General features: G+C 35.1%; 1 protein-coding gene across 1 annotated transcript; it reads right to left on the reverse strand.

Annotated features, from left to right (window-relative positions):
- Nucleotides 1-400: 400 nt before the first annotated feature.
- LOC128212234 (probable ATP-dependent RNA helicase DDX41) lies at nt 401-25,360 on the reverse strand. Its single transcript, XM_052917579.1, has 15 exons — nt 25,264-25,360; nt 18,673-18,759; nt 18,038-18,224; nt 17,707-17,781; nt 17,410-17,470; nt 16,627-16,836; nt 15,352-15,505; nt 14,326-14,462; nt 8,177-8,339; nt 7,581-7,784; nt 6,674-6,770; nt 5,142-5,291; nt 4,584-4,655; nt 2,689-2,799; nt 401-1,924 (listed from the first exon to the last, which is right to left on the reverse strand). Exons 1-15 carry the CDS (start codon nt 25,279-25,281, stop codon nt 1,788-1,790), a joined length of 1,863 nt encoding a protein of 620 aa, XP_052773539.1. The 5' UTR covers nt 25,282-25,360; the 3' UTR covers nt 401-1,787.
- Nucleotides 25,361-27,032: the final 1,672 nt, after the last annotated feature.

Below are 27,032 nucleotides of genomic sequence, written 5' to 3' on the forward strand. Positions count from 1 at the left end.
TAGCATGAAGTGGATTCCTTTGAACATAATCATTTAAGGTGCTGTGTGCACAAGCCATTGTAAAACTCTTGTTATGTCGAATTTGAAGTTAAAATCAATGTTGACAAAATATCACACCAATGAGCATCATTTCAGACTTATAAATTCTGAAAACTTTCATATGTTAAGAGATAGCAAAATATGTTCTTATATAATTTGGATTGATATGATTTGGTTAATGTAAACGAAATAGAATTATCCAATGTGTTTCAATTGCTTATTACTAGACATATTTTCTATGCACAGTTTCTTTTTTTCTGCAAGAATAGACCAAATTGAAACAAAAATCAAGGAAATCATAAATGAATCATCATTTAAGTTTCAGTTTGCAGAGAAAACAAATTTTGATTTGGTATTCACTTTATTTTTTATTTTTGTGCATACAATGTTACATTGAATTGATGAAACAATAAACAAAATGTACACTTATATCTCAATACGTTTAAATTGAAGTGGAACTATAATAACTAAATTTATGTTTCAGTACATTTCATACATATCTGTATTCTTAATTCTAAGTGACTGTGTGAACATGTATGAGTCAGCAAATAAGAGAAACATACAAATGCCTCGTTCTGTTGATAAGACCTGAAAGGGCCATGATTACAAACAGTCTCAAGTCAGAGTCTTGACTTAGTATCAGAAAATAATGCAAGAAAAAGTGTTTTGATCATGTGTTTCTGTACAAATGGGGAAATCCAACTCTTTGGAATGTTGGTAACTCATTAAGCCTTTTTACTGGCTATCACATGTATCCTTGGGTAGGATTTACCCATCCGCAACAGACACATGACAATTTCATGTGGTAAAGTCATGTGAATGATGTGACATCATTTTACAGGTAACATTATTACAAGTATGCATGTATTTTATAAATCCGCCAATTTTTGACAATGGCCCATTACTTTTTTGGCCAAAATACCTTCAATTTAAAACCTCTGAATTGAAATGTAAATTATATGAAAGCATAACGTGAACATTATTTAATCAAAACAATTGAACAGCCCAGAATGGTTCTGGCCTAACAATATTACACACAAAGAGATCAGCATTAACATGATCGTTATTATTGATAATATCTATCAGTAGCCAATTCTATAAAACTGGTTTAGTTCTCAGTTTGGTCCAAGTTATATAAAACACTAACTAATTGGTCAATATTTATCCAATAATAACTAATAACAAATCAATTAGTTTTAATGAGTCAACTAGCAGATAAACTGTGGACAACTTACGAAAGTTTTTGTACTCGGCCGCTGTCATTTAATAAAGATTTATAGCACATTGCAATATATGTGCAAACTTACCAAACTGACTGAATTATCAAATGAATTACTTCTCTTGTTCAACCATTTTACCAAAAAGAACATTTTTAGAAAAGTCGTACTATACAGCTTTTCTCGTGATGAACAATGTTCTATTCCTTGAGACAGGGATAATATCTTTCCAGTTTCAAACTGAATTTGTCAAATATCAGATACTGTCCAGCAACCATTCTATCAGTCTTTAACAATTGAATGATCTTGTTTCAGCTAAAAAATAACACATGATATACAATCAAGTAGATTAATTGTAAAGCCTTCGACAAGCAGCATCAGACAAGAGAGTGGGCTCAGCGAACCTCTCAGTAATGTCATAATAATTCTTCCATGTTTCCCTTGTTGCCTTTTATGACACAGATGCTAACTGTCCCTGAGACGGACAACAAAAGTCTCTCCTCCATCTCCATTATACCACATCTGGCCCCCTTAGTAGTCAGCACTGCTAGCTGCCAGGTAGTCACGGCGGCCAAGGCCAGCCACCTGCTTTGTTTGAAGTGCCTCCAACTTGGGACAGTTGGCTATACGATGACCCAAACCTCCGCAGTACATACAGCCAGCCTCCCCTGAAGTGGATAAAAGGGAGATGTAGTAATCCATAACATATACAACATTGAATAATATTCTCCCCACTTTTTTGAAAATAATAAATAAGCATCAAAATCATGGCAAAGGAGGTTGACACTCCTTCATTTTTTTCAAAATGGTCTAGAGCCCAATTTAACTTTCAAATAGTTGATATATCTGTATCATATATCCGTTATTAATTTAAAATGCTACTTATTTGTACAAAAAATAGCTTAAGCCAGTATTAAAAACTAGCACAAATTTGAGGAAATCTACTTTTTGATACTAGTAATGTTTATACAGATTTAAGATTAAAGTTACAACTTAAATAAGTCAAACATTACAGCTAGAATTATGAGACTTGCTTGTCACCTGAACATGTGTACCAAGTTTATTTTTTAATATAGAAGTGGCTGTAGCTCCAAGTCACAGCTAATTATCAGCAGATTTGAAACAGAGTGTGATACAAGGTGATCATAGTGCACTACTCTAGCTCTTTATGAAGATCTTGGTTCTTTAAGGAGTAAATCACTGATACCTGAAAGACAACTTTCCTTGGTTAAACCAGGACTGAGCACTCCAAATTTCCCAGTACTACCCCTCTAATGCCAAGTTTACTACCCCTCTAATGCCAAGTTTCAGGCAAGGGAGCTTCTGGTACAATTTTTAAAGTCTTTAAGCACGATGTGGTCCAGGAATTTACCCTAGACCCTCAACACCAGGATCAGATGCCCCACCACAAAGCGAGCTGTGTTGCACTTACCTCCTATATCAAGGATATTATCAGAATCAAGATTCTTAGCAGCCAGGAATGGCGGCACCTTCTGTTTGGCTTCTATCAGTAAGTGTATCAAGTCCAATGACACAGTCTCATCTGAAACCAAGGGATCCAAAATCATTATACCTTTTCATTCACTGATAGCACACAACAATTTGTTTTATTTAATGAAGTTCGCTGACTTGTCAAGGTTGTCGCATAGTTCGTCTAGAATGTATCTGCAGGCGCAGGCATGCTCCATAGAAACTTTCATATAGAGTAAGTTTGAGAATCTTTTCCAGTACATTCTTTCAATGTAATGTAATTATACCATTTCAGTATTTTTTTTAAATTTACATGTTTGACTGGATCCTTAAAGCTGCACTCTCACAGATTTACCGTTTTGACAACTTTTTTTATTTTTTGTCTTGGAAATAGCAAATTTTTGCTTAAATATCTGTAAACCAATGATATAAGGTTGCTGACAAAAAATCAGATCACAGATATTCATATTTCCGTTCGAAAATTCATGTTTTATGGCTTAAACCGTTACTAACGGGTTAAGAAAAATGCTTAAAATGTCAATAATTGAACTTAAATATAACAAGAGCCGTCGTAAGACTCGACTACGCCGCTTTGACTTAGAATATAATAAAGATGTAATAATACCAAGTTTGGTCTCTTTATGTCAAACCTAACTACAATTAATCGATACATAAGGTGAGTTTGATGCTGCCCTCCCACCAGCCCGCCCAAACAATGACGCAAGTCATTAAATAACTTGATTTCCCGTTATGAAAATGTGGTTAAGAATATACAAATATGCCTTTCAAAGGAAATTAAAAAAAAAAAAATTCAAGGGCCATAATTCGTATTTAGGCTTAAAACGGAGTTATGTTTCTTGTTGTAAGATGGTCATAAATAATTTTGAATTTTATTAAGTGCATTTAATGAACGGTATAGAAGTTTTTTTTATTAAAATCCCAACTTGCCCTTCACTTTTACTTGCCTAAAACTTTAACCTAAGTCAATCAGGGGCCGTAACTTGAATTAAGGATATGGAGTTATGTAACCTCATTGGGTGATGGTCCTGAACAATTGTGTGAAGTATTAAGTCAATTGAATGAAGGGTATAGAAGTTATTAAACAATATCCCAACCTGCCCTAAAACTTTAACCTATGTTCCATAGTCAATCAGGGGCCATAATTTGTATAAAAGATAATATGGAGTTATCTAACCTCATTATGTGATGGCTCTGAACATCTGTGTGAAGTGAATTGAATGAATGGTATTGGAGTTTTAAGTGAAAATCCCAACTTGCCCTAAAACTTTAACCTGCTCTAAAACTTTAACCTAAGTCAATCAGGGGCCATAACTTGTATTTAGGATAATATGGAGTTATGTAACCTCATTGTGTGATGGTCCTGAACAACTGTGTTAAGTGTTAAGTCAATTAAACAAAGGATATAGAAGTTATTAATAAATATTCCAACTTGCCCTAAAACCTAAGTTCCATAGTCAATCAGGGGCCATAATCTGTGTAAAGAATAATATGGAGTTATCTAACCTCATCATGTGATGGCCCTGAACAACTGTGTGAAGTATTAAGTCAATTGAATGTAGGGTATTGGACTTAAAAGTGAAAATCCCAACTTGCCCTAACACTTTAACCAGACGCCGACGCCAATGCTGGGGCAAGTATTCTTCGAATAGTCGAGCTAAAAATCTGCAATCTTATTTTTTGTCAGCAGTCTTATATAACTAGTTTTCATAGATTTTCGCAAAAAATGGATCGTTCCAAGACAAAAAATAAAAAAGTGCAGCTTTAACTGCATAATGTTACAAAGGTCTTTAATTCATGTCTTAAGGTTCTGCCAAAGAAAAATCTCAGATCTCTTACCAACTCCATTGTTGATAAATGTGGTTGCTAAGCCAGTTTTCCCACAACGGCCTGTACGTCCTATTCTGTGCACTGAAATTAAATCAGAACAGTAAAATGAATTAAAAAAAAATATACCCAGGAACTCAATTTTTCTCTCTTTTATTTGAACAATAGCTCAAGGTTTACAATGGAAAGTATCCATAAATTTATACATTTAAATTCAATGAACACACAATCTGAAGCTTTTTGTATCATCAAGGACCATGTTGACAATAATTGTTGTAAAATTGTACATTCATTTTTTATAAAAATCTTTTCGTTTCATTAAAATATATTTTGAAACACTTTGTCTTAAAGTATTAGATTAGGTTTAATTGTTTTGGCAAGTTCTTAATCTCATTTCTGACACTCTGACTCACTTAGTATACAGCATATTTTTACTGATCATACAATATTTTCCCAAATGCTTTTTGTACATTCACAAGGTCATCAAAGCCGACCTTAATTAAGGCAATGATAAAACCTCTACTTCTTCCTTCAAGAACAAGATGAGCTTAAATATTCTTAATATCCTACCATAGTTTTCAATGTCCTCAGGCATGTCATAGTTGATGACATGTTTGATGTCAGGGAAGTCAAGTCCCTTGCTAGCGACGTCCGTGGCAACCAGGACATCCTTCTCCCCCTTCCTAAACTGATCAATGGACTGAGTCCGCTCTTCCTGGTCTTTAAGCAACAAGGAGTGTATTAGGTTCTGACATAGTAAAAATGCAAAAAATTCCAGTCAAATTTATTCAAAGTATCATTATTATCGACAAGACTGGAGATAACAGATTCTTAGCTTCAAATAACCAAGGACCATACCTTAACAAGAATTTCAGCTAGAATGATTTTGCAACACAATTTGAATATTGTTAACATGTATACCAAGTTTTATATTACAGCTTGAATGCTTTTCAAGTGGTGGCCAACAGTATGCTACAACTACAGCTTACCTCTTCCGCCATGTATACTAACAACTAAGCATTTCAGCAATGTATAGCTGAGGCCTTCAACCCTTTCATGAGCAGATATTTCCGGTACTTGACGTACAACTACAGCTTACCCTTCCTGCCATGTATAGCTACAGCCTCCCCACCCTGCAGGAGCAGATATCCACCCATACTTGATATAAAACCATATCTTACCCCTACTTGATGTAAACCCAGAGCTTACACCTTCCCTACATGTATAGCTTCAGCCTCCACTTCCTTCTTGAGCAGATATTCCTCCAAACTTGATGTACAACAGCTTACCATACCCTTCCCCATATGTATAGCTACAACCTTCTTGCCCACCATGAGCAAATATTCCCACATACTTGATTCCCCCCCCACCCCCATGTATAGCTGTATAACTACAGCCTCTACCCACCTCAGGAGCTGATGTACCGCCATACTTGCTGTTAACTATGGCTATCCTCTCCCCAATGTAAAGCTGCAGCCTCATTGCCCTTCCTGATAAGATATTCCCCCGTACTTGATGTATATCTTCAGCTAACTCTTCCCCTTCCCCAAATGTATAACTGCAGCCTCCACCCCATTCTTAAGCAGATATCTCCTTATACACAATGCATAGCTACCGCTTACCCTTCCCCACAGCCTCCACTCCCTTCTTAAGCAGATATTCCCCCATACTTGAAGTACAACTACAGCTTACCCTTCCCGCCATGTATAGCTACAGCCTCCACCCCCTTCAGGAGCAGATATCCCCCCATACTTGATGTACAACTACAGCTTACGCTTCCCGCCATGTATAGCTACAGCCTCCACCCCCTTCAGGAGAAGATATTCCCCCATACTTGAAGTACAACTACAGCTTACCCTTCCCGCCATGTATAGCTACAGCCTCCACCCCCTTCAGGAGAAGATATACCCCCATACTTTATGTAAAACTACAGCTTACCCTTCCCGCCATGTATAGCTACAGCCTCCACCCCCTTCAGGGGAAGATATTCCCCCATACTTTATGTAAAACTACAGCTTACCCTTCCCGCCATGTATAGCTACAGCCTCCACCCCCTTCAGGAGAAGATATACCCCCATACTTTATGTAAAACTACAGCTTACCCTTCCCGCCATGTATAGCTACAGCCTCCACCCCCTTCAGGAGAAGATATTCATGTATAGCATCCACATCTTGCTTCTTTTCTGCAAACACCAACACCTGTTGAAAAAGGGGTTATATTTTATGATTCATAAGCATTATAATGGAAAAAAATGTTGCTCAAGCATGAAATGGAATGCCAAAAGCATTTACATAAAATGTACTTAATTACGGTATGTTAAATTGATGGCTTTTTAATTTCATATACCACCTTATGTATAAGAGGTTAAGCTGTGTTAACCAGCAGGGCTGAGTATCTTATGATACCTGATGATATATTCAAGAAATGAATTCATTAATAAATTAATGCATTAATAAGAAACATCTGCAGTATTTATGTCCATCTGTTGTTTTGTTGCATAATGTTAAATTTCACTCAATTGTGACCTTTCACCCCCCATTCTGTGACACAATCATTTGCTTTTCATTGGTTATTTTAGACAACTTATGTACTACTTAGAGAATGGATTGAATTATACAAACGTGTTCTATTATGATATCCATAAATGGAAAGAAGGTAAATTGAAAATTGTTTTTATTCAAGAGTTTGCTCACAAAAACTTGCAAGTACCATAAAACTCAACTCGCAATATTCACTGGCATTTTGCAAGTGTGCCAGTGCTAAATTTGAGCCCTGTTAAATCGTACCACCCATCTGTGAATGGCAAAATAAAGAAATTCTATTGGGGGAGGTTCCTTCAACAAGTTTCAAAAAAGGATGACAGTTCAATTTGAAAGTGCCTTTCCTCGGATGGGCTGTATTTTTAAATGCAATAGCACTTCAAGAGCACTGATCACAAAGCAACTGCGAGCTAACAATTTGAATTTCTTATAAAAAACAATAATAATCTGTTGATAACTACGACTTACTGGTGGTGATGTTTTCTGTAGACACTCCAGTATATACACAATCTTCGCTTCCTGTTTCACATATTCAACTTCCTGTACGACGTCCAGACTGGCCGCGCCCGCACGACCTACATTCACTGTAACTGGTTTAACAAGAGCACTTCGCGCAAAGTTCTGAATTTTCTTGGGCATCGTAGCTGAGAAAAGAAGTGTCTGCCGCTGGCCCTGTGGTTAGGAATTTTGTTATACAATATAAATTGATATTGTGCCACAATCAGTTCAAAAACAATGAAATTTCAGTTCAAAAACAATGAATTTTCCAAGTTACTAATGATTCTATTAAATGAGTTTTTAACATTCTTTAGACGCAAGGCTTAAAAGGTCAAAATCATTTAAGTGTCATAGTTTCATTATTTTGCTACATATTTGAGTGAACTGTACTTAAGGCAGTATAAAATCAAACACAAAATTGAGGAAAATCAATGTGTTGCCATTTATGAGGTTTATACATATTTAAGGTTATTGAAGTTATGACTAAACTCCTTTATTGAAATTGGCCCTTGATCTTTGGTGAATACTGAATTTGGTGAAGCTGGATTCCAGCTCTTAATCAATACCTTAAAGTATGAGAATATTGTCCTGACATCCTCCTCAAACCCCATGTCTATCATACGGTCAGCCTCATCCAGTACGAGGTATCGGCAGATGTCCAGCACAAACATCTTCTTTGACAGCATCAACATGAGCCGTCCAGGGGTCGCCACGATGATGTGAACACCTCTGTAAAAAAGATATAATACCATTTATACCAGATAATACCATATATACCAGATAATACCATTTATACCAGATAATACCATATATACCAAATAATACCATTTATACAAGATAATACCACATGTACCAGATAATACCAAATAATATCATGAAATATATACCCGAAAATACCATATATTGAAAGGCTTTGCTTGACACAGAAAACCAAGGTGCCTGACTCAATTTTCAAGCTATGGAATCCCCCAAAATAAACTTCCATTCAGTGTCTTTCATTTTATAATTTATTGCAACCCATAATAATTACCAACGACCCCTATTGTGTCAACCATTAGGGTCAAACGACCACGTCAGGTTGTTCAGTTAGCATATTGGTTACTGCTCTCACTTCTCACGAAGGCAACCTGGGTTTGATTCCCAGCCTGGGCTAATTTGAGTTTGGTAAGTGGTCACCAAGCAAGACAAGTGGGTTTTCTTCGGGTACTCCTATTTCCCCAATAACACAAGACCACACTCTCTCGCTACATTGTGCCAAGGAGAGTGACTTAGTATAAGTTATCATAACTTTCTTCACAATTGATGTAAAATATATGTTTAAACTATAAACCCCAATCCGAACAATCATACAGAAAACTCTGCATGCAATTTCAATTGCAGCAACAAGGGAAATATATAGTGAACACCTCTATGAATCTATGAAAAGATAAACAGTGAAACCTTGCTGGCTCTTACTCCCAGGGACCAGCGAAAATACATCGAGCCTCGGAAATTTTTTAGCCAAGTGGGATTGTTTACCTTCAGTATAAAGAAATTGGCCCTCTACATCTAGTTCGAGCCAACTAGGAATTAGAGCCAAGCATGTTCGACCCAACAGGTCCGATTGTATTACATTTAAATTTATATGAATTTCTACTGTTGTACAAGAGAGCTGCAAAACGGTTGCCAACAATCATATTGGGGATTGTCTAATATGAGGCATCACTCGACACTTATTCAAGTCATGGATTTTGCTGAACATGTGCCCATGTCACTTGTAATATGACACAGTTTTATGTAATAAAGTTATTACTATGTTCTAGTCAAGTTTAAGTTTTTGTTTGACTTTTTTCAAACTTTCAAGGTTCATTCCTTGACAGTTATTAAAACCAGAGTTATGCCCCTTGCTGTACATGTGCTTATTGTCTTTGGCAACATGTGTACCAAGCTTTATTTAAATATATTGTTTTAGATATGGCCAAGATTGCACCCCAACAATGACAATGATGTCAAGGCTATTACAAAACTTTGTTTTGCCTACAAAAAACAATTGAGCTAAATAAATCTACATTAAATGCTTTTGGATAACGAACACAATGTTGATAAATACCACAAGGGAACCTAGTACCAGGTATTTTTAAACAAGAGGGCCATGATGGCCCTAAATCGCTCACCTGAGTAAAAGAGTTTAACCTTTGTTATTAATATAGCTTGTTTCTCAAAGAATATTGAACAAGAGCTGTCAAAGTATGTGACAAATGCCCCCCAATGTGACAATGATCTATGAACAAGTACATAAAAAGTTGATCTTGCCTTTATGTGTCAAATACATATTGCAAGTTATATTAAATTGCCTCTGAGCATAGAAAAAACCCCAATCATACTAAATGACAGCCAACACTCTTTATGTCCTCATATTCAGCATTCCATTGTGAATAAACACTTAGTGTATCTTTCACCTTAGAGGTAGGGACATGGGTCTTGCACACGACACGTTGTCTTGGTATGTCGAAAACATATGGCAAGTCATTTTAAAATCTGTCCATATAGGAGTAAGTCACAGCACAGACACGACAGCCTATATTTTCCTTCAGGTTGCCATGGCAACCAGAGTTCTGCATGGAATTAATTTTTTTGAACAATTTTGAAAAAGCACCAACCAAGGATCATTCCTATGAAGTTTCATCAAAATTGTCCAAGCGGTTTAGGAGAAGAAGATGATTGTAACCAATTGTTGACACTTTTCCTTTAGGTTGCCATGTCAACCAGAGTTCTACATGGAATTAATTTCTTTGAACAATTTTGAAAAAGCACCAACCAAGGATCATTCCTATGAAGTTTCATCAAAATTGTCAAAGCGGTTTAGGAGAAGAAGATGATTATAACCAATTGTTGACATTTTCCTTTAGGTTGCCATGGTAACCGGGCCAAACAAAATTATGTGAACAAATTTAAGAGAGGTCCATGCAAGGACACTTCAAACCAAATTTGCTGAAGATCTATCAAGGGGTTCATGCGAAGAAAATGTTAAGTTATTTTTACTAATTTTAGCTCTGGTGGCCCTTAAAAGGGGCCAAACAAAATTATTTGAAAAGACCTGACAGAGGCCCATGCTAGGATGCTTCAGACTTGAAGATCCATCAAGCAGTTAATAAGATCAAGTTGTTTAAAGGTTTTTCTATTTTTTGCTCTGGTGACCCCTAAAAGGGGCCAAACAAAACCATTTGAACAAAGTTGAGAGAGGACCATGTAAGGATGCTACATATCAAGTATGGAGTCATTCTGACCTTTACTTTCAGAGGAAAAGATGTTTAAGTGACAAGACAATGTAAAAACAAATGACCCCTGAGCAAGGCCAATTTGACCCCGGGACAATAATTTGAATACCTTTGGTGTAGGTCCACTAGGTAACACTATATACCAAATATGAAAGCTCTAGGTCTTATATTTTGGAGAAGAGGATTTTTAAAGTTTTATTATATAAGACTATATAAAAATATTGAAAACCTAAGCCTATGAACACGGGGCGTGGCCAATTTTGACCCCAGGGCTAAAGTTTGAACAATCTTAATAGTGGTCCGATAAACGATGCTTCATACCAAATATCTAAGGCCTTCGCCTTTTGGTTTCGGAGAAGAAGATTTTATAAGTTTTCATCATATACATATATAAGGAAACCCATGACCGCCCGGGTGGGGCCATTTTTTGACCCCAGGGCCAAAGATTGAACAATATTGGTACAAGTCAACTAGATGATATATCATGCCAAATATCTAAGCTCTTGTCACTACTTGATTTTACGTGTGTATCTATATATGTATATTTGTTATTAATTGTTGTATGTGGCCCATATTGAAAATTGGTATGTGTACTAAAAATGTTATCCAGTTTAAATTAAGACGTTACTTGTCTTTGTGAGTTCGGAGAAGATTTTTTAAGTTTTCACTATAACACATATAGAGAAAACCCATCAGCCCCGGGGTGTGGCCAATTTTGACCCCAGGGCAATAATTTGAACAAACTTTGTAGAGGTCCACTAGACAATGAATCATGCCCAATATCTAAGCTCTAAGCCACGTAAGTTCAGAGGAGATGATTTTTGAAGTTTTCACTATAAACATATAGAGAAAACCCATGACCCCCGAAGGGGGTGGGGCCAATTTTGACCCCAAGGCCATAATTTGAACAATCTTTGTAGAGGTCCACTAGACGATGAATCATGCCAAATATCTAAGCTCTAGTCCAAGTAAATTCAGAGGAGAAGATTTTTGAAGTTTTAACTATAAACATATAGAGAATACCCTAACCCCCCTGGGCGGGGCCAATTTTGACCCCAAGGCCATAATTTGAACAATCTTTGTAGAGGTCCACTAGACTATGAATCAAGCCAAATATCTAAGCTCTAAGCAATGTAAGTTCAGAGGAGATTTTTGATTTTTTTTAATATAAACATATAGAGAAAACCCATGACCACCCAGGGCCGGGGCCAATTTTGACCACAGGGCCATAATTTGAACAATCTTTGTAGAGGTCCACTAGACGATGAATCATGCCAAATATCTAAGCTCTAGTCCAAGTAAGTTAAGAGGAGAAGATTTTTGAAGTTTTAACTATAAACATATCAAGTATACCCATGACCCCCCGGGGCGGGGCCAATTTAGACCCCAAGGCCATAATTTGAACAATCTTTGTAGAGGTCCACTTGACGATGAATCATGCCAAATATCTAAGCTCTAGTCCAAGTAAGTTCAAAGGAGAAGATTTTTGAAGTTTTCACTATAAACATATAGAGAATACCCTAACCCCCCTGGGCGGGGCCAATTTTGACCCCAAGGCCATAATTTGAACAATCTTTGTAGAGGTCCACTAGACGATGAATCAAGCCAAATATCTAAGCTCTAAGCAATGTAAGTTCAGAGGAGATTTTTGATTTTTTTTTAATATAAACATATAGAGAAAACCCATGACCACCCAGGGCCGGGGCCAATTTTGACCACAGGGCCATAATTTGAACAATCTTTGTAGAGGTCCACTAGACGATGAATCATGCCAAATATCTAAGCTCTAGTCCAAGTAAGTTAAGAGGAGAAGATTTTTGAAGTTTTAACTATAAACATATCAAGTATACCCATGACCCCCCGGGGCGGGGCCAATTTTGACCCCAAGGCCATAATTTGAACAATCTTTGTAGAGGTCCACTTGACGATGAATCATGCCAAATATCTAAGCTCTAGTCCAAGTAAGTTCAAAGGAGAAGATTTTTGAAGTTTTCACTATAAACATATAGAGAATACCCTAACCCCCCGGGGCGGGGCCAATTTTGACCCCAAGGCCATTATTTGAACAATCTTGGTAGAGGTCCACTAGACGATGAATCATGCCAAATATCTAAGCTCTAGTCCAAGTAAGTTAAGAGGAGAAGATTTTTGAAGTTTTAACTATAAACATATCAAGTATACCCATGACCCCCCGGGGCGGGGCCAATTTTGACACCAAGGCCATAATTTGAACAATCTTTGTAGAGGTCCACTGGACGATGAATCATGCCCAATATCTAAGCTCTAGTCCAAGTAAGTTCAGAGGAGAAGATTTTTGAAGTTTTAACTATAAACATATAGAGCATACCCATGAACCCCGGGGCGGGGCCAATTTTGACCCCAGGGCCATAATTTGTACAATCTTTGTAGAGGTCCACTAGACAATGAATCATGACAAATATCTAAGCTCTAGGCCAAGTAAGTTCAGAAGAGAAGATTTTTTAAGTTTTCACTATAAACATATAGAGAAAACCCATGACCCCCCGGGGCGGGGCCAATTTTGACCCAAGGGCCATAATTTGAACAATCTTTGTAGAGGTCCACTAGACAATGACTCATGACAAATATCTAAGCTCTAGGTCAAGTAAGTTCAGAGGAGAAGATTTTTTAAGTTTTCACTATAAACATATAGAGAAAACCCATGACTCCCTGGGGCGGGGCCAATTTTGACCCAAGGGCCATAATTTGAACAATCTTGGTAGAGGACCATTTGGTGATCCTACCTACCATATATCAACGGCCTAAGCCTTGTGGTTTGGGAGAAGAAGATTTTTAAAGTTTTTCCTTTCCATTGCCATGGCAACCAGAGTTCTGCATGGAATTCAATTCTTTGAACAATTTTCAAAGGGGACCACCCAAGGAACATTCCTGTGAAGTTTGGATGAAATTGGCTAAGCGGTTTATGAGGAGATGTCGTTTAAAGTAAAAGTTTACGGACGGACGCCGGACAAATTATGATCACAAAAGCTCACCTTGTCACTATGTGACAGGTGAGCTAAAAAGGCCACAGATTGAAACAGTCTCCAATGCAAAAATTTGGTAAAATGTAATCTTCTTTTGGCATTTTTTTGTTCATTTATCAACAGTGTATCAAATATTAAAACAACAAGAGGGCTGCAGGCAAAAGTTTATGGTTGTCTGCATTTTTCAGACACTTAAGGGACATAACTCAACAATTATTATAGACTGGGTTATGGACCTTGCTGTACATTTACTTTTTTATTTCTGAAAACATGTGTTCCAAATTTCATTTGAATATCAATTTTAGAGTTATGCAAAAGGTTAAGGTTTTTGCACTACAATGGTGAAGACGCTGACAACACTTTAGGCTATGGCAACACCTAGATTTAAAAAAAACAAAACAACAACAGACAAGCTAATAAGACAAGATATTCAAGTATTCTGATGTAGTGTTATACCTTTTTATGACTTCTAGCTGGGGATTCATGGGCATTCCTCCAATACAGAGCGCACTCCGGAGGGCAGGGTAACCGTCTCTCTCAAGATGGCCACAGAATTCTGTGATGATCTCATTTGTCTGTTTCGCTAACTCACGCTGAAAGGTGCATAGTGGAATTAATGATTGTTGCCATTAACAACAATGATACAGCCAGGTACAGAATGTACCTATAGCATATATACAAGAAACAATGCATAGTTACATTTAACAAGAACATTATCATAAAAGAAACATGATGTGAACTTTCAATTCAACAAATAAGGGAAGAAAAAAAACTATACAGAGATTACTAATTACATGATGTTTTGTCCACCAAATTTCTTGTACTTATTGTTAAGAAATGTATATTTTTTACCTTTTTTAAGAGGCCTCTTCTATTTTCCCCCAAAAAGCATCTTTGTGAAGCCATGTTCACAAAAGCAGGTTTATATTTAAGATATATATATATGTCTCTGACAATATTACGGAAGACTGAAACAGTTATAAACGGACCAGACAGCTGAGATGATCTGATTACTTGAAAGGTCCTATTACTATGGCTGTTCGAAAATAACAAGTTAAAGTACAATTAACTTCCTTTTGTATCCATTACTAGAGAATCACATAGTTCATTAGAAATTTATCGCAACATAGTTGATTAAGAAATGGAATAACAAATACTTCTGAAGTACAATAGTTCATGGTAGTATAAGGACTACATGTACTTTCAAAGTATGCCATAATGCTACTTCATCTGGATGAATTTTAGTCCGGTTTTCAAAAAGGAAGATGCTGCAGACGAGGGACAGGGTGCTTATCTTATTATAAGTTTTATTAAAATATTTGACAATCTTAAGAGGGCAAAAAACTTTTCTCATGCTTGTCTCCCTGAGGATAGAAGGTTGCTTCAAAAGAGTACAGTGTGAAGCACCCTTCCATAACCAGGTCAAAACCGAATATTATAGTATTCATAGAAAACAATGGTTAAACACATTAAAATACGTACAGAAGGGCAGATAATCAGGCCATAGGGTCCTTCATTCTTCACAAATGGTAGACGCTTTTCTTGCTCCAGGGCGAACATAATAATCGGCAGTGTGAACACAAGGGTTTTCCCGGACCCTGTGAAAGCTATGCCAATCATGTCTCGTCCCGACAACCTGAAACAACAGCAGTAGTTAAAATCAGCACCAGCCTGAAAATGTGGTATTGATGTATAACTTGCTGTATGGTTGTATAGAATAAAATATACTGCAGAGCGGAAACAAACAAAAGCCACACCAAAAAAGATACTTCTTTGGCCTCATTCAATCAATATTTTGAGAGGTAAGTTGGTAAGTAGGGTTTAATTTTTGATTACTTGACAATGACAAAGAGGATAATTGTTGGTTTTAGTGAAAAATCGACATATATAATCAGGGCTTTTTCTATAGTACCCACGGGTCCGACTATCGGACCCATTCCCAAAGCAAAATATAAGATAATTTTCCCAATCTTCAGAAAAAAATCCCAATCAAAAAAAAAATATATATATATATTTAAAAAAAATTTATAGTCTTTTTACCTGTACTGGTTCATTTTCAACATCCTAATAAATTATGTGATGTAAAGTTTTTTTTGATAATTGAACTCGAAAATCATTGATTTTCACCACATTCAGAGATCAGTATGAAATCTTATCTGTCATGATTTATTGCAATAGATATTTACACCCAAGGATTGATATTTCAGCCATTTTGGGTCTTTTAAAGGGAAATAAACTAATATTTAATAATTTCCTAATTCGCAGGAGACTAAACAGCTTTTTCTTTTGACTGTAAAATTTCCTAATTTTGGCTTTTTCACAACGTAAAATTTCCCAAAATGTCTAGGATCTTTTTCCCAAAATGGGCAGAAAAAGCCCTCATATTTCACCAAGTGAGCACCAAAATTTATTCTTCACAAGGGGCATTGCAACAGATAAAATATATTGCTATTACACACTGAAAAAAAAACAACAATTTTTCTTTTCGAATATATGACTAAAATTGGATATCGAAGTCATTTAATTACACTATTTTGGGAAAACCCGCCAATTTATATGCGAATGTGGCGCCATTTCTTGTTGAAATTGAGTTCCAGCCCTTCAATAGGGCTTAAATTTCAAAACAGTGAAAAATATCAAATTTGATATTTGCACTGTTTGAAACAGTGAAAAATCAATTTTATTTCAGTGATAAATCTCTATAACCCACCGGAAAGTGAATAACAAAAAGTTCCAATCTTATTCTAGTCTACTCACACAGTAGGAATTCCCTGTATCTGTATGGGTGTGGGGTGTAGAATTTTTTTCGTCTTCAGGCATTGCATGACAGGCTTAGGGAACTTCATCTCCCTGAAGGTCTTACATGGTGGGGGTTTATCATCGCCCTCCACGAGGATGTGATACTTCTTGCGAACCTTCTCATGCTCTGATTCAGGTTTATTTAGAATATAACCTGGGGCTGTCCATCTGAAATGCAAAAAATAAAAAATGTTACGTCTGTTTAGTTCAGTTTAAATTTATTTTACAACAATTGTGAAACAAGTCATTACAACATTTTATGAATCACTCTAGTTGGCATGATGTTATGCAAGAGTGTGGTCTTGTGTTGAGGGGCAAACAGGAGTTGTACGGCTTGGTGCTTTATACAGCAGAGCTTGTTTAAAAATGTAATTCTAAGCAGTAGTATAAGAATTCAGGCTTGTTCATCCAAAAGACTCATTTCAAAACAGGAGTTGTACGGCTTGGTCCTTTATACAGCAGAGCTTGTTTAAAAATGTAATTCTAAGCAGTTGTATAAGAATTCAGGCTTGTTCATCCAAAAGACTCATTTCAAAACAGGAGTTGTACGGCTTGGTCCTTTATACAGCAGAGCTTGTTCAAAAATGTAATTCCAAGCAGAAGTAGAAGAATTCAGGCTTGTTCATCCAAAAGACTCAATCTGATGACTGTGTTAAGATTGAAAAAAAACTGTCACATTTCGCCCTTAAATTTGACCCCAGGATGAACCCCGACAACAATAACAAACTAAAATCATCATACCCAGTTTTGATGGGATCTGTGTACTCAATACCCTTGGCCAATTCTGACACTGCCATCAAAGCTGGAAAAACAATAACAACAATGTATAACAACTTTTACTGGTTTGTCCATTAAGTATTTAAAAAAGTTTTATAATAATATGTAGAAGTATCGAGTGTTTCAGCCAAAATACAAAAGTGATTAAAACAAAAGTGAATATACATGCTATAAACAAGATTGATATGCTTAGTTAATCTAAAAATGCAAACTTGTTATCAAAAACAATTAGTCCTTAATAAACCCTGACAATATTCTCACCTTGCTTCTCTGCTACACTTTCAAGAATTTTTTCTTCCTCTTTTAGAATTTTTTCTCTCGCCGTTTCTTTCCTGGCTGGAACAAAAACAATCATGATGGCAATAAATTTAACATTCACAAGAAATCAATGAAATACAAATGTCATTTAAATTGTACATTGTTATTTGTTTGCAACCCTGCAGTCCTGCCATGGTAAGTCTCGGAAAGGATTTATTTCACCAAGACAAGATAAGACATCAATTATTAATATTTTCATCAACAAGTGTATGATGTATGAAAAAGAGAAGAAAGTTTCTTCGTAAGGGGGCAAGCTAATAAACCTCCTCTAGACCTTCAGCCTTCCTTTTGAGGTCACTGTGCTGGTCAAGCAGACTGACATGAGACTTGGGGCCGAGGTTGACTGTCTCATCCTCATCCTCCTCCGCCCCACCCTCTGATGTTCCACCCTCTGAAGTTGAGCCCCCCTCCTGCTCCTTCAACAGCCCTACACGACCCAGACGCTTCTCTGCCTGCCGCAGCTACAGGGAAAATGGTTCATATTTATCAAATCTTTGTGGTTAAGCACATACAAAAATTGAAGATTTATATATTTACATCACTAGATTAAATGATAAAATTATGAATAATTCATTATCTAATTTAATTAAAGAAGTAATAATGTACAAGTTTATCAATTTGTTCATTAACCATGTTATAAAAAAGCTTTCTGTAAAATCTGTAGTCATTTGACCGATAAAAAGTACTTGGAATATAATTTTTTCAATCATTAAAATTATCTTTTGTTTTGTAGGTTGCTTAAAGATGATAGCTTCAGCCTTGCAATATATTTGCTCTTGTTGATAGATTTCTCTATATAAGAATACCATTATGACAAAGGACGGTGGCGAAGGACAGGTTGTATGAATAAACCTAGCTTATTTCGGGTGTAATATCTTAAAACGGTATGTTTCAAAAAGCCTCGAGCACCTGTTGTTTCTTGCGCTGTTTCAGGGGTATGTATGGCACATAGTTGTCATCATCTGATTCATCACTCGCATCTTTAAGAGCATGTCTCTACAAAATATGTGGTCATGATATATTGTTATCAGAATGTGTTTTTTTAACTATTTTGAGAAATTGTTTATACTAAATACTGGGGATGCAAAAGAATGGCAAAAGTGATATTCCAATATTCAGTAATTCTTTAGATCCAATATTCGAACACCAAAATGAACCTTTAATATTCACTAACATAATAGCGGGGGCCCTGTTACTCTTCCTAGTCGTATTCGGTACATGCGACGGACCCTTATTGTTCCACAAATTAGCCTCTGAATTTCCCCATTTTCAAAATATAACCCAAGAAAAAGCGATATATCCTTTCGAATACCGCTACCGTACATCGACGCGCTACCGTAGCCGCCTAATGCAGACCAATTTTTCAAGGGTGCTGGTTACCGCTACTGTTTTACTGTAGGAATACGTTAGACGACTGAAACGTACCGAAAATGTAGGTACGTCCAGTTCCACAGCCGCAAAATGCACATTTTCCACAAATTTGTGGTACGTTTTTCATTAAAATAAGAAGGATTGTGAATTTTAAAAACAGCATTAATACGCTATGGTACTTTGTCTTAGAAACAGTTACTACACTACGGAATTTCTTTCAAATATAATAACCATGCAAAAATAAGCAACGGTATTTCTTTAAAAATCGTCATTCAACATTATTCGCCTCTGGCTTTTGTAAATTTGCTTTAATAAAACAGCATGCATATGCTTTTCCTCTTGTATCAGAAGTACGCTGTGGTATCACTGTTAAATTTAAGAAATGAGCAAAACTGCGCAGTGGTATTACTGTGATATTTGTTTTACGGACTGTGTGTTAACTTCGATAAGGTAGACATTTCATGTTTTAATTAAACTACATCAGTCACTTAAGTGCACTTTGGTAGCGTTCTTGAATCAGGAAGTATGCAAAACTACGCAGCGGTATTTCCTGTATAAACATAATACGTAATCAACATTACACAACCCATTTTAAAGGGGACGTTGCCTTTGAATGTCATTTAACGCTAGTTACGCTTCCTTTTAAAACTGTTGAAATATATGCTATAACTTTCTTATAAATCCAACCGGACATCTATTACGTGATCGCTATAAAGTTATCATGGAAACCATAGTGACTGCAAATATATCAACAGAACATCCATTACCAAATAGCTGTCACAGTTGCCATGAAAACCACTGCAATAGACAATTAACCAACCGGACAAATATCACAAGGTCGCATCAAGGTTACATTGGAACCACAGTGACCCCTGTTATGAAAGTTGTATGGGAAAGGAGCATGACTTAATACAACATGCATCAATACATATCTGTCGATGAAGTAATGATCAAATGTCACGGTCACCATTCAAGAATCGTTGGTGCTCCGTGTGTCATGGGGTATCTCAGGAATTACCAGGCGTACTTAAGTCGAAATATATAAGTAGGGTTGACTCAAACAGTTGTAGAGAACTGAAGAGAAAACATCACAGGATGATCATGTTGTATTTGCCGCCAAGTTTAAAACATCAGTTCCTCTGGCGTTTGGAAAAAATCTAAACATTCGTGTCACGCATTAAAAACCGGAAGGACATATTGGCCAATCGCAAAATCAGTCCACGAAAAGAGATAGCAAAGTTAGGATGCTCAGCAGAGGGGAACACATGGCATGAAATATTTCGGACCGGAAGCTTATGTCCACTGCATGGGAATAATCAAAACATGTGTGAAACCCGATGACATGTTTCAATCCTATAATAAATAGCCGACAGATCAAGGTTTTGAAGGAAGAAGTAAATACAAAAGGAAAGTGGGAATAAACATGCATCAAAGTCATTTTTTAATTAAAAAAGAACATGGGTGTTGTAGACAGTCAACATTTACAGTGTACCAACACAAAGTGCTTATTTGTGGACCTTATTTGTGTGGTTTGCCGTGGACATCTCGCTTGTGATTCATCATGTATAAAGCGTCAACCCTCCGGCTACTTATAAGCTGTTTGAGAGAATGGTAATACTTTTTTTACAGTATATTACAAACATGCTGTAAAATGTTAAATAGTAACCATAATCAGGTTTAATAACATATTGACCGTTGCATGTACCACCAAAATGAAACACGAACAGCATCTTTTAAAATCAATCAGCTGTTTAATGTTTTCTGTTTCTGTTTTTAGTTTGCAGAACAACTTATCGGCGGGAATAGCACACGTATAAGGAAATCCAAACAAACAAGCGACATTTTTTAACTTGACCTCTTCGGCAATCTGCAGTGCAGTCAGCTTGCACGAGTATAATTCTAATGTTTATAAAATAAAACTCAAATGAAAGGTTATTTTATTTAAGGGAATGTTTTATTTCGTATCGTGACATTACCTCTAGGAAAGGCCGAATGGGGGTCAAGTCCAACAAGACTATGGCTCCAGAAACACAGAGGAACGGAAAACAACAACTCATGTATGTAAAACATTTTCAATAATATATGTTTTTATATAATTGCATTTTGAAATGACCCTTAAATCGAAACAATGAACGGCCTCTGAAGTTCATGAAAATGCATACATTAAATTATTTCTACTGTTTAATGGCACATCTTGAATTTCAGAGTCTAGTACAAGACAGCGCCGTTTAGATCAATCATGTATTAAAATAAATTTTCAATATAGTATTGATGAAATAATCATAACAAAATGTTGTTCAGGTGTCAACCTTTTGTTCCTGAAGGGACGAATAATGCTTGTTTGAATGTCTTTTTTATAGAATTAAACATATCATGCTTAAAATGAGGACATATTTAACAAAATTACAAATATACAATGCAATTGTCGCTAACAACGTGTCTTTATAACACATATTCATCAATATGTGATTTCTTTTTACAGACCGATGATATTGCATTGCACCAGAAACTCCACTAGACCCTGTTGCCGTTTCGTTAATCGCATGCTGTGATTATACTGGTGTTGTTTCCCGTGACAAATCTTGCGATATTTTTAGCAATATAATAGTTACAGTCAAATACTTTGATTTATGTTTTGGTCTATGTTTTTCTATTATATAATTATGTACATGTGTTCTTTGTTGATAGGAGAAATCATTATTGATTTTCGTCATGTTTGATTTTATCCCTATGTATTCCTCAAGTTCGTATGATGTAAATAAATGATCTATACATTTTATAACCTTGATGTATGAATGAATTGTGAATCCGTATTTGGATTTTAGTCCTATAAGTATACATTTATATGGGAAATGAATGAGCATGTGTGTAAAATACATGATAGAGAATTGTTATTTTTATTCCTTTCTGATTTATTTGATAAAAAACATATTGTTTTGCAATCGCTCTACGCATGTGTGAATACTAAAATAAACAAAAATATGTATAATAGAATGAAAACTACAGGGACAAGCCCATTACTTGAACAGTAAAAATAGGCCCTGTTAAGGGGTACACGTCAAGGATCCAAACAACAATGAACTAGAGACACAAACATTGTTAAACCACTTCTTAATCCATAAGTTTCACTTTTTGTTTTATTACTGAATTTTACATAGAATGACACGTGCCTGGAAAACTGTGATAATGTGATGTCTGCATTAAAATTAAGCACGGCTAAAATAGCGTATTTATACATACATAGTTTAGTCACACATGGCATTCCAGAGAGTGTTTATGTTGATTATTTCAATTTACTCCGATTCAAGCACACACATGCATAATATGATTAAAATAATAAAAACATTTCGCAACGTTGCCTTACAAACATCTTTTTAAGCATTGTACTTTTGAAATATTTTGGAAAACCTTTTTCTACTACTGTAGTACAAAATTGCTGTTTTAGAAGTATCAAATACTAGCTGTAGCGTATTTATGAGGAAAACAACAGACATAAATATCGAGTTACTACAAAAGTTAAAACTGCCATAGTGTATCTATGCATGCACACGTGGTATAATTCCAAGATTGATCATAACATTAAACGTCTCCGGCAATTTTGAAATACATATACATAAAATGTTTGTACTAGAACTACCAGAGTGTATTAATGCATAATATTATCCTTTATGTACTTAACAAATTGTTCAAAGAAGTAATTCCTTTCTACAAAACTCGCCTATAGTAGTTTTATAAACATTAAAAAGTAGCCAATACCGAAGATGAAAATTACCACAACCTACATATCACAGGATTACCATTGCGCTGTTTTGCATGTGCGTTTACCTACTGATGATTGTCTTCAATCAAATTACTTCAACACACGTCTACGGTTATTCCTACATTTGTTCAAAATTCATCATATCCGTAGTGTATTAATGAGAGTTTTGTATTTTTCCGAAGTCAACCAGAGCGTAGTTATGCCGATATGTCATAGTTATTAATAAGTGAATATTTTAATTGCCGTTACATAATAAAACCAATAAAATGCATTTTATTGTATTAATGTGTCTATTTAAGGGTTTAAGTGAAAGGAAAAATGTACATTTTCACTAGAACATTACCTAATTATGGATAATGTATATGTCACTAATTCGTGAAATGCAAACTTGATTTATAAGGGTGTTATGTTATATAATTTTATGTACTATATAATGTTTGTAATTAATTTCTTTAATTGTGTTATACATTTGTACTGTTTCGAAATTGATAAACATTTTACCTAATTGCTAACGCATTTTAATCGGGAGATTTAAGTCTCTGCTTTTAGCAAAACATGTACAAGATTATAAAAATAAGCGGTATTCCCACGATGTACGATAGCGGTAATCAGAAGCCGAAAATTTGAGTACGGTTTACACTGCTGTGGTAGTTCGCCGGTGTATGATAGAGGTAATGGAGACACCCAAATTTAGGGTCTGCATTAGGCGGCTATGGTAGCAGAAAGGATATCTAACAAAAAACAAAAACAAATTAATCAATTCCTCTGCGTTCATTTTTGTAAACAAATTAAGATCAGGGAATTGCATTTTTCCCGGTTAAATGACGATATGCGCCAACGTGGACCCTGCAGCCTTGTTCTTGGATTGATGTTTACGAAATTTATTTAAAGAAAACGACACCATGACTAAACGTCGCTTTTGCCTTAGGTATTGTACAACAATACAGGACATATATCCTTAAACGTTAAACCATACAGTTATTTTTTTTGTACGCAAGAGCGTTATATTGAGAACATGGAAACAGTTTAAAGCACATAACTAGCACATGTCCTTCGTATCAAGGCGATTTGAGCAATATCGCCAAGCTTGATTCGCAGTGAAGACAAAACATTGGTAAAAAGGCCGATCTCTTAAACCCTTAATTGGCATGGTCATTTAAATGTTCCCAACATAATTAGAATGTGTTTTATGTCACTTGTCTAACAGCCAGTAAATGCAAAATTACGGGACTGTTTATAGTTCCCGGCGATATATCCGATATGACGAGTGTATAGTGTCATCAAGTTCACACCTATGGCAATAGAGGTCCATCGTTGTAAAAACAAGACAGACAAAGATGACAGTTGTAGGCAAAAAGTTTATTAATTTATTAATTCAACAAAAACATTGAATATTCGAATACCTATTTTGACATTCGAATACCAAACTTTCGATCGAATATTCAAATATTCGTTAGCATCCCTAGTAAATTCATACATGTATATAAATATTCTATAATCCTATATACATTTGGCTGTCGCTTTAGAATTTCTTCTTCAGGTAGAACGCTCTCGTGTTTGTCACTTATGGTGTCAAGTAGTCTTGTATTACCACCCTTTGAAATAATTCAAATATTACTGTATTTCATGTTTTTGTGTATATACTCAATGTATCATCTATCGGTGTATACCGTCTATCGACGTTATCCAAAACATGCCAAATAACGATCACGTGAACGGGTACCTGCACTTCGGATTGTTTATATTCATTCGAGAGAACTGTCAGCTACAAACATTTGAAGATCATGTCGTTTCTACGCGTAAGAATTCCCCAGAAATTAAAACATATACCTAATTACATTTTTTTTCTATATTCTAATTCAACTTTCTAAATGTAAGCCATTGCTATTGCTAGAATCTCGCAAAACCCAGATCAGATTTTCCCGATTTCATCTATTTATATATGCTTATGACGTTACTGACAGGTGCTTCTTAACAACGTGCATATTCGCGGTCACGTTACCTTCATGTTTGGTATTGTTATCTACAGAAAATGTTATATACACCGATTGATTGTACATACGTCACAAAACAAAATGGCCGACACCTATGTCAACAAATAGGTCAGGTGTCCGACATATCCTATAGAAATACTTTTTATGGCCACATAATTTGAAAGATAATTAAATCCTCAACATATATGTTTTAAAAATTATTCATTTATATGAACTTCGATTTAACAGTAAGCAACGGAAGTCTTAGTACACCGATAGATGATACACACAGGCTACATGTATCTAAATACCGAATGTAACAATAAATAAAAAAACAAATTGGTATTCAATAAAGGTTGGTCAATTTGATGGCAATGTTTAAAAAAATATATGTACCTTTCTTTCGTAACTCATTACTCTAAATAAAAAATATACAAAGTATAGAAAGAAATGCAAATGATTTTGCTACAGAACGTTTTTTCTTCGTTTCTTTGGCCGCTTAGATACATAAAAACATAATATTTAGAAATGATAATAAAGAACAGAATTGCATAGAATATTTCTTTCGTGGCAAGAAAATAAGAATGTAATTTCATATTGTTTCAGACAAACAACATGCTATTTATTACAAGGATTATTGAAATATTTATGTCTGCTGGATGCTGTAAGCGGCTCAAAAAGTGTATGAAGTTCACTACCGTCGACGTTGATCTCTATACATTTATCAGCATTGCTACATACCAAACATACAAACGTTATTATCGCAAAGTGACCCGTGAAACTGTTGGCTGTTGCGGGGTGATACAGTGGATTCCACTCAAAACGTGAAATCCACTCAGAACTCAGTAATTTTAATTAATAATTTATTTTTTTCGTAAACATATTAGAAAGTGCCTCATGAAGAGTTTATATTTCAAATTTTATTGAAATTGGTCAAAAAATAAAGAAGTTAGAGCAATTTTTCCAAAAATAGATCGGAAATCGAGGTGAAATCCAGATTCCGATAAGTGAAATCCACTCATAACTCATTAATTTTAATAAATAATTTTCTGTTTTTGTATATTTATTAGAAAGTGTCTCATAAAGGGTTTATATTTCAAATTTTATTGAAATTGGTCAAAAAATGAAGAAGTAAGAGCAATTTTTCGAAAATAGATCGGAAATCGAGGTGAAATCCAGTTTTCGAGAAGTGAAATCCACTCTTAACTCAGTTTTATTAATTAGTATTTTTTATTTTTTGTATACATTTTGGAAAGTGCCTAATAAAGGGTTTACATTTCAAATTTTATTGAAATATATCAAGAAATGAAGAAGTTAGAGCAATTTTTCGGAAATCGAAGTGAAATCCACATTTTGACAAGTGAAATCCACTTTTCCAGACGTGAAATCCACTCATATATCATTTATTTTTAATAAATTATTTTTTCTGTTGAACAAATAATTGAAAGGGCTTCATAATGGGTTTATATTTCAAATTATATCCAAATTGATCAAAAAATAAGAAAGTTGTAGACCTATTTTGAAAAAAAGATTGGAAATCGAAGTGAAATCCACATTTTGACAAATGAAATCCACTTTTTGAGACGTGAAATCCACCCATAACTCATTTATTTTTAACAAATTATTTTTTCTGTTGAACAAATAATTGAAAAGGTGTTATACTAGGTTTATATTTAAAATTTAAATGGAATTGGTCCAAAAATGAAGAAGTTTGATAAATATATTTAAAATTGATCTGAAAGCGTAGTGAAATCCACATTTTGACAAGTGAAATCAACTTTTCCAGACGTGAAATCCACTCATAACTCATTTATTTTTAACAATTTTTTTTTTTGCTGAACAAATAATTGAAAAGGCATTATCATCGATTTATATTTAAAATTTAAATGGAATTGGTCAAAAAATGAAGAAGTTAGATAAATATATTGAAAATAAATCTGAAAGCGAAGTGAAATCCACATTTTGACAAGTGAAATGCAATATTTGGGAAAGAAATCTACTAAGTGTAAAGAAATAAATTCAATCAAGTATCTAAATATTAATACAGTAGTAGTTTCTGTCCGATGATTATATTTTAATGTTTTTATGTTTTATTTACTTACATTAGTATCATTTAATCTGTTTTAGTCGTGATCTCTTATATAACATTAGATCTAATATCTGAA

Source organism: Mya arenaria, chromosome 12 (assembly GCF_026914265.1).
Source record: "Mya arenaria isolate MELC-2E11 chromosome 12, ASM2691426v1".
In the NCBI taxonomy this organism is placed as follows: Eukaryota; Metazoa; Mollusca; class Bivalvia; order Myida; family Myidae; genus Mya; species Mya arenaria.

Excerpts from the sequence above, each read along its gene's own strand:
- LOC128212234 (XM_052917579.1), bottom strand. Across the intron at positions 18,225-18,672 it reads AACAGCGCAAGAAACAACAG|CTGCGGCAGGCAGAGAAGCG; the intron begins GTGCTCGAGGCT and ends TTTTCCCTGTAG. Across the intron at positions 4,656-5,141 it reads TGAGGACATTGAAAACTATG|TGCACAGAATAGGACGTACA; the intron begins GTAGGATATTAA and ends ATTTAATTTCAG.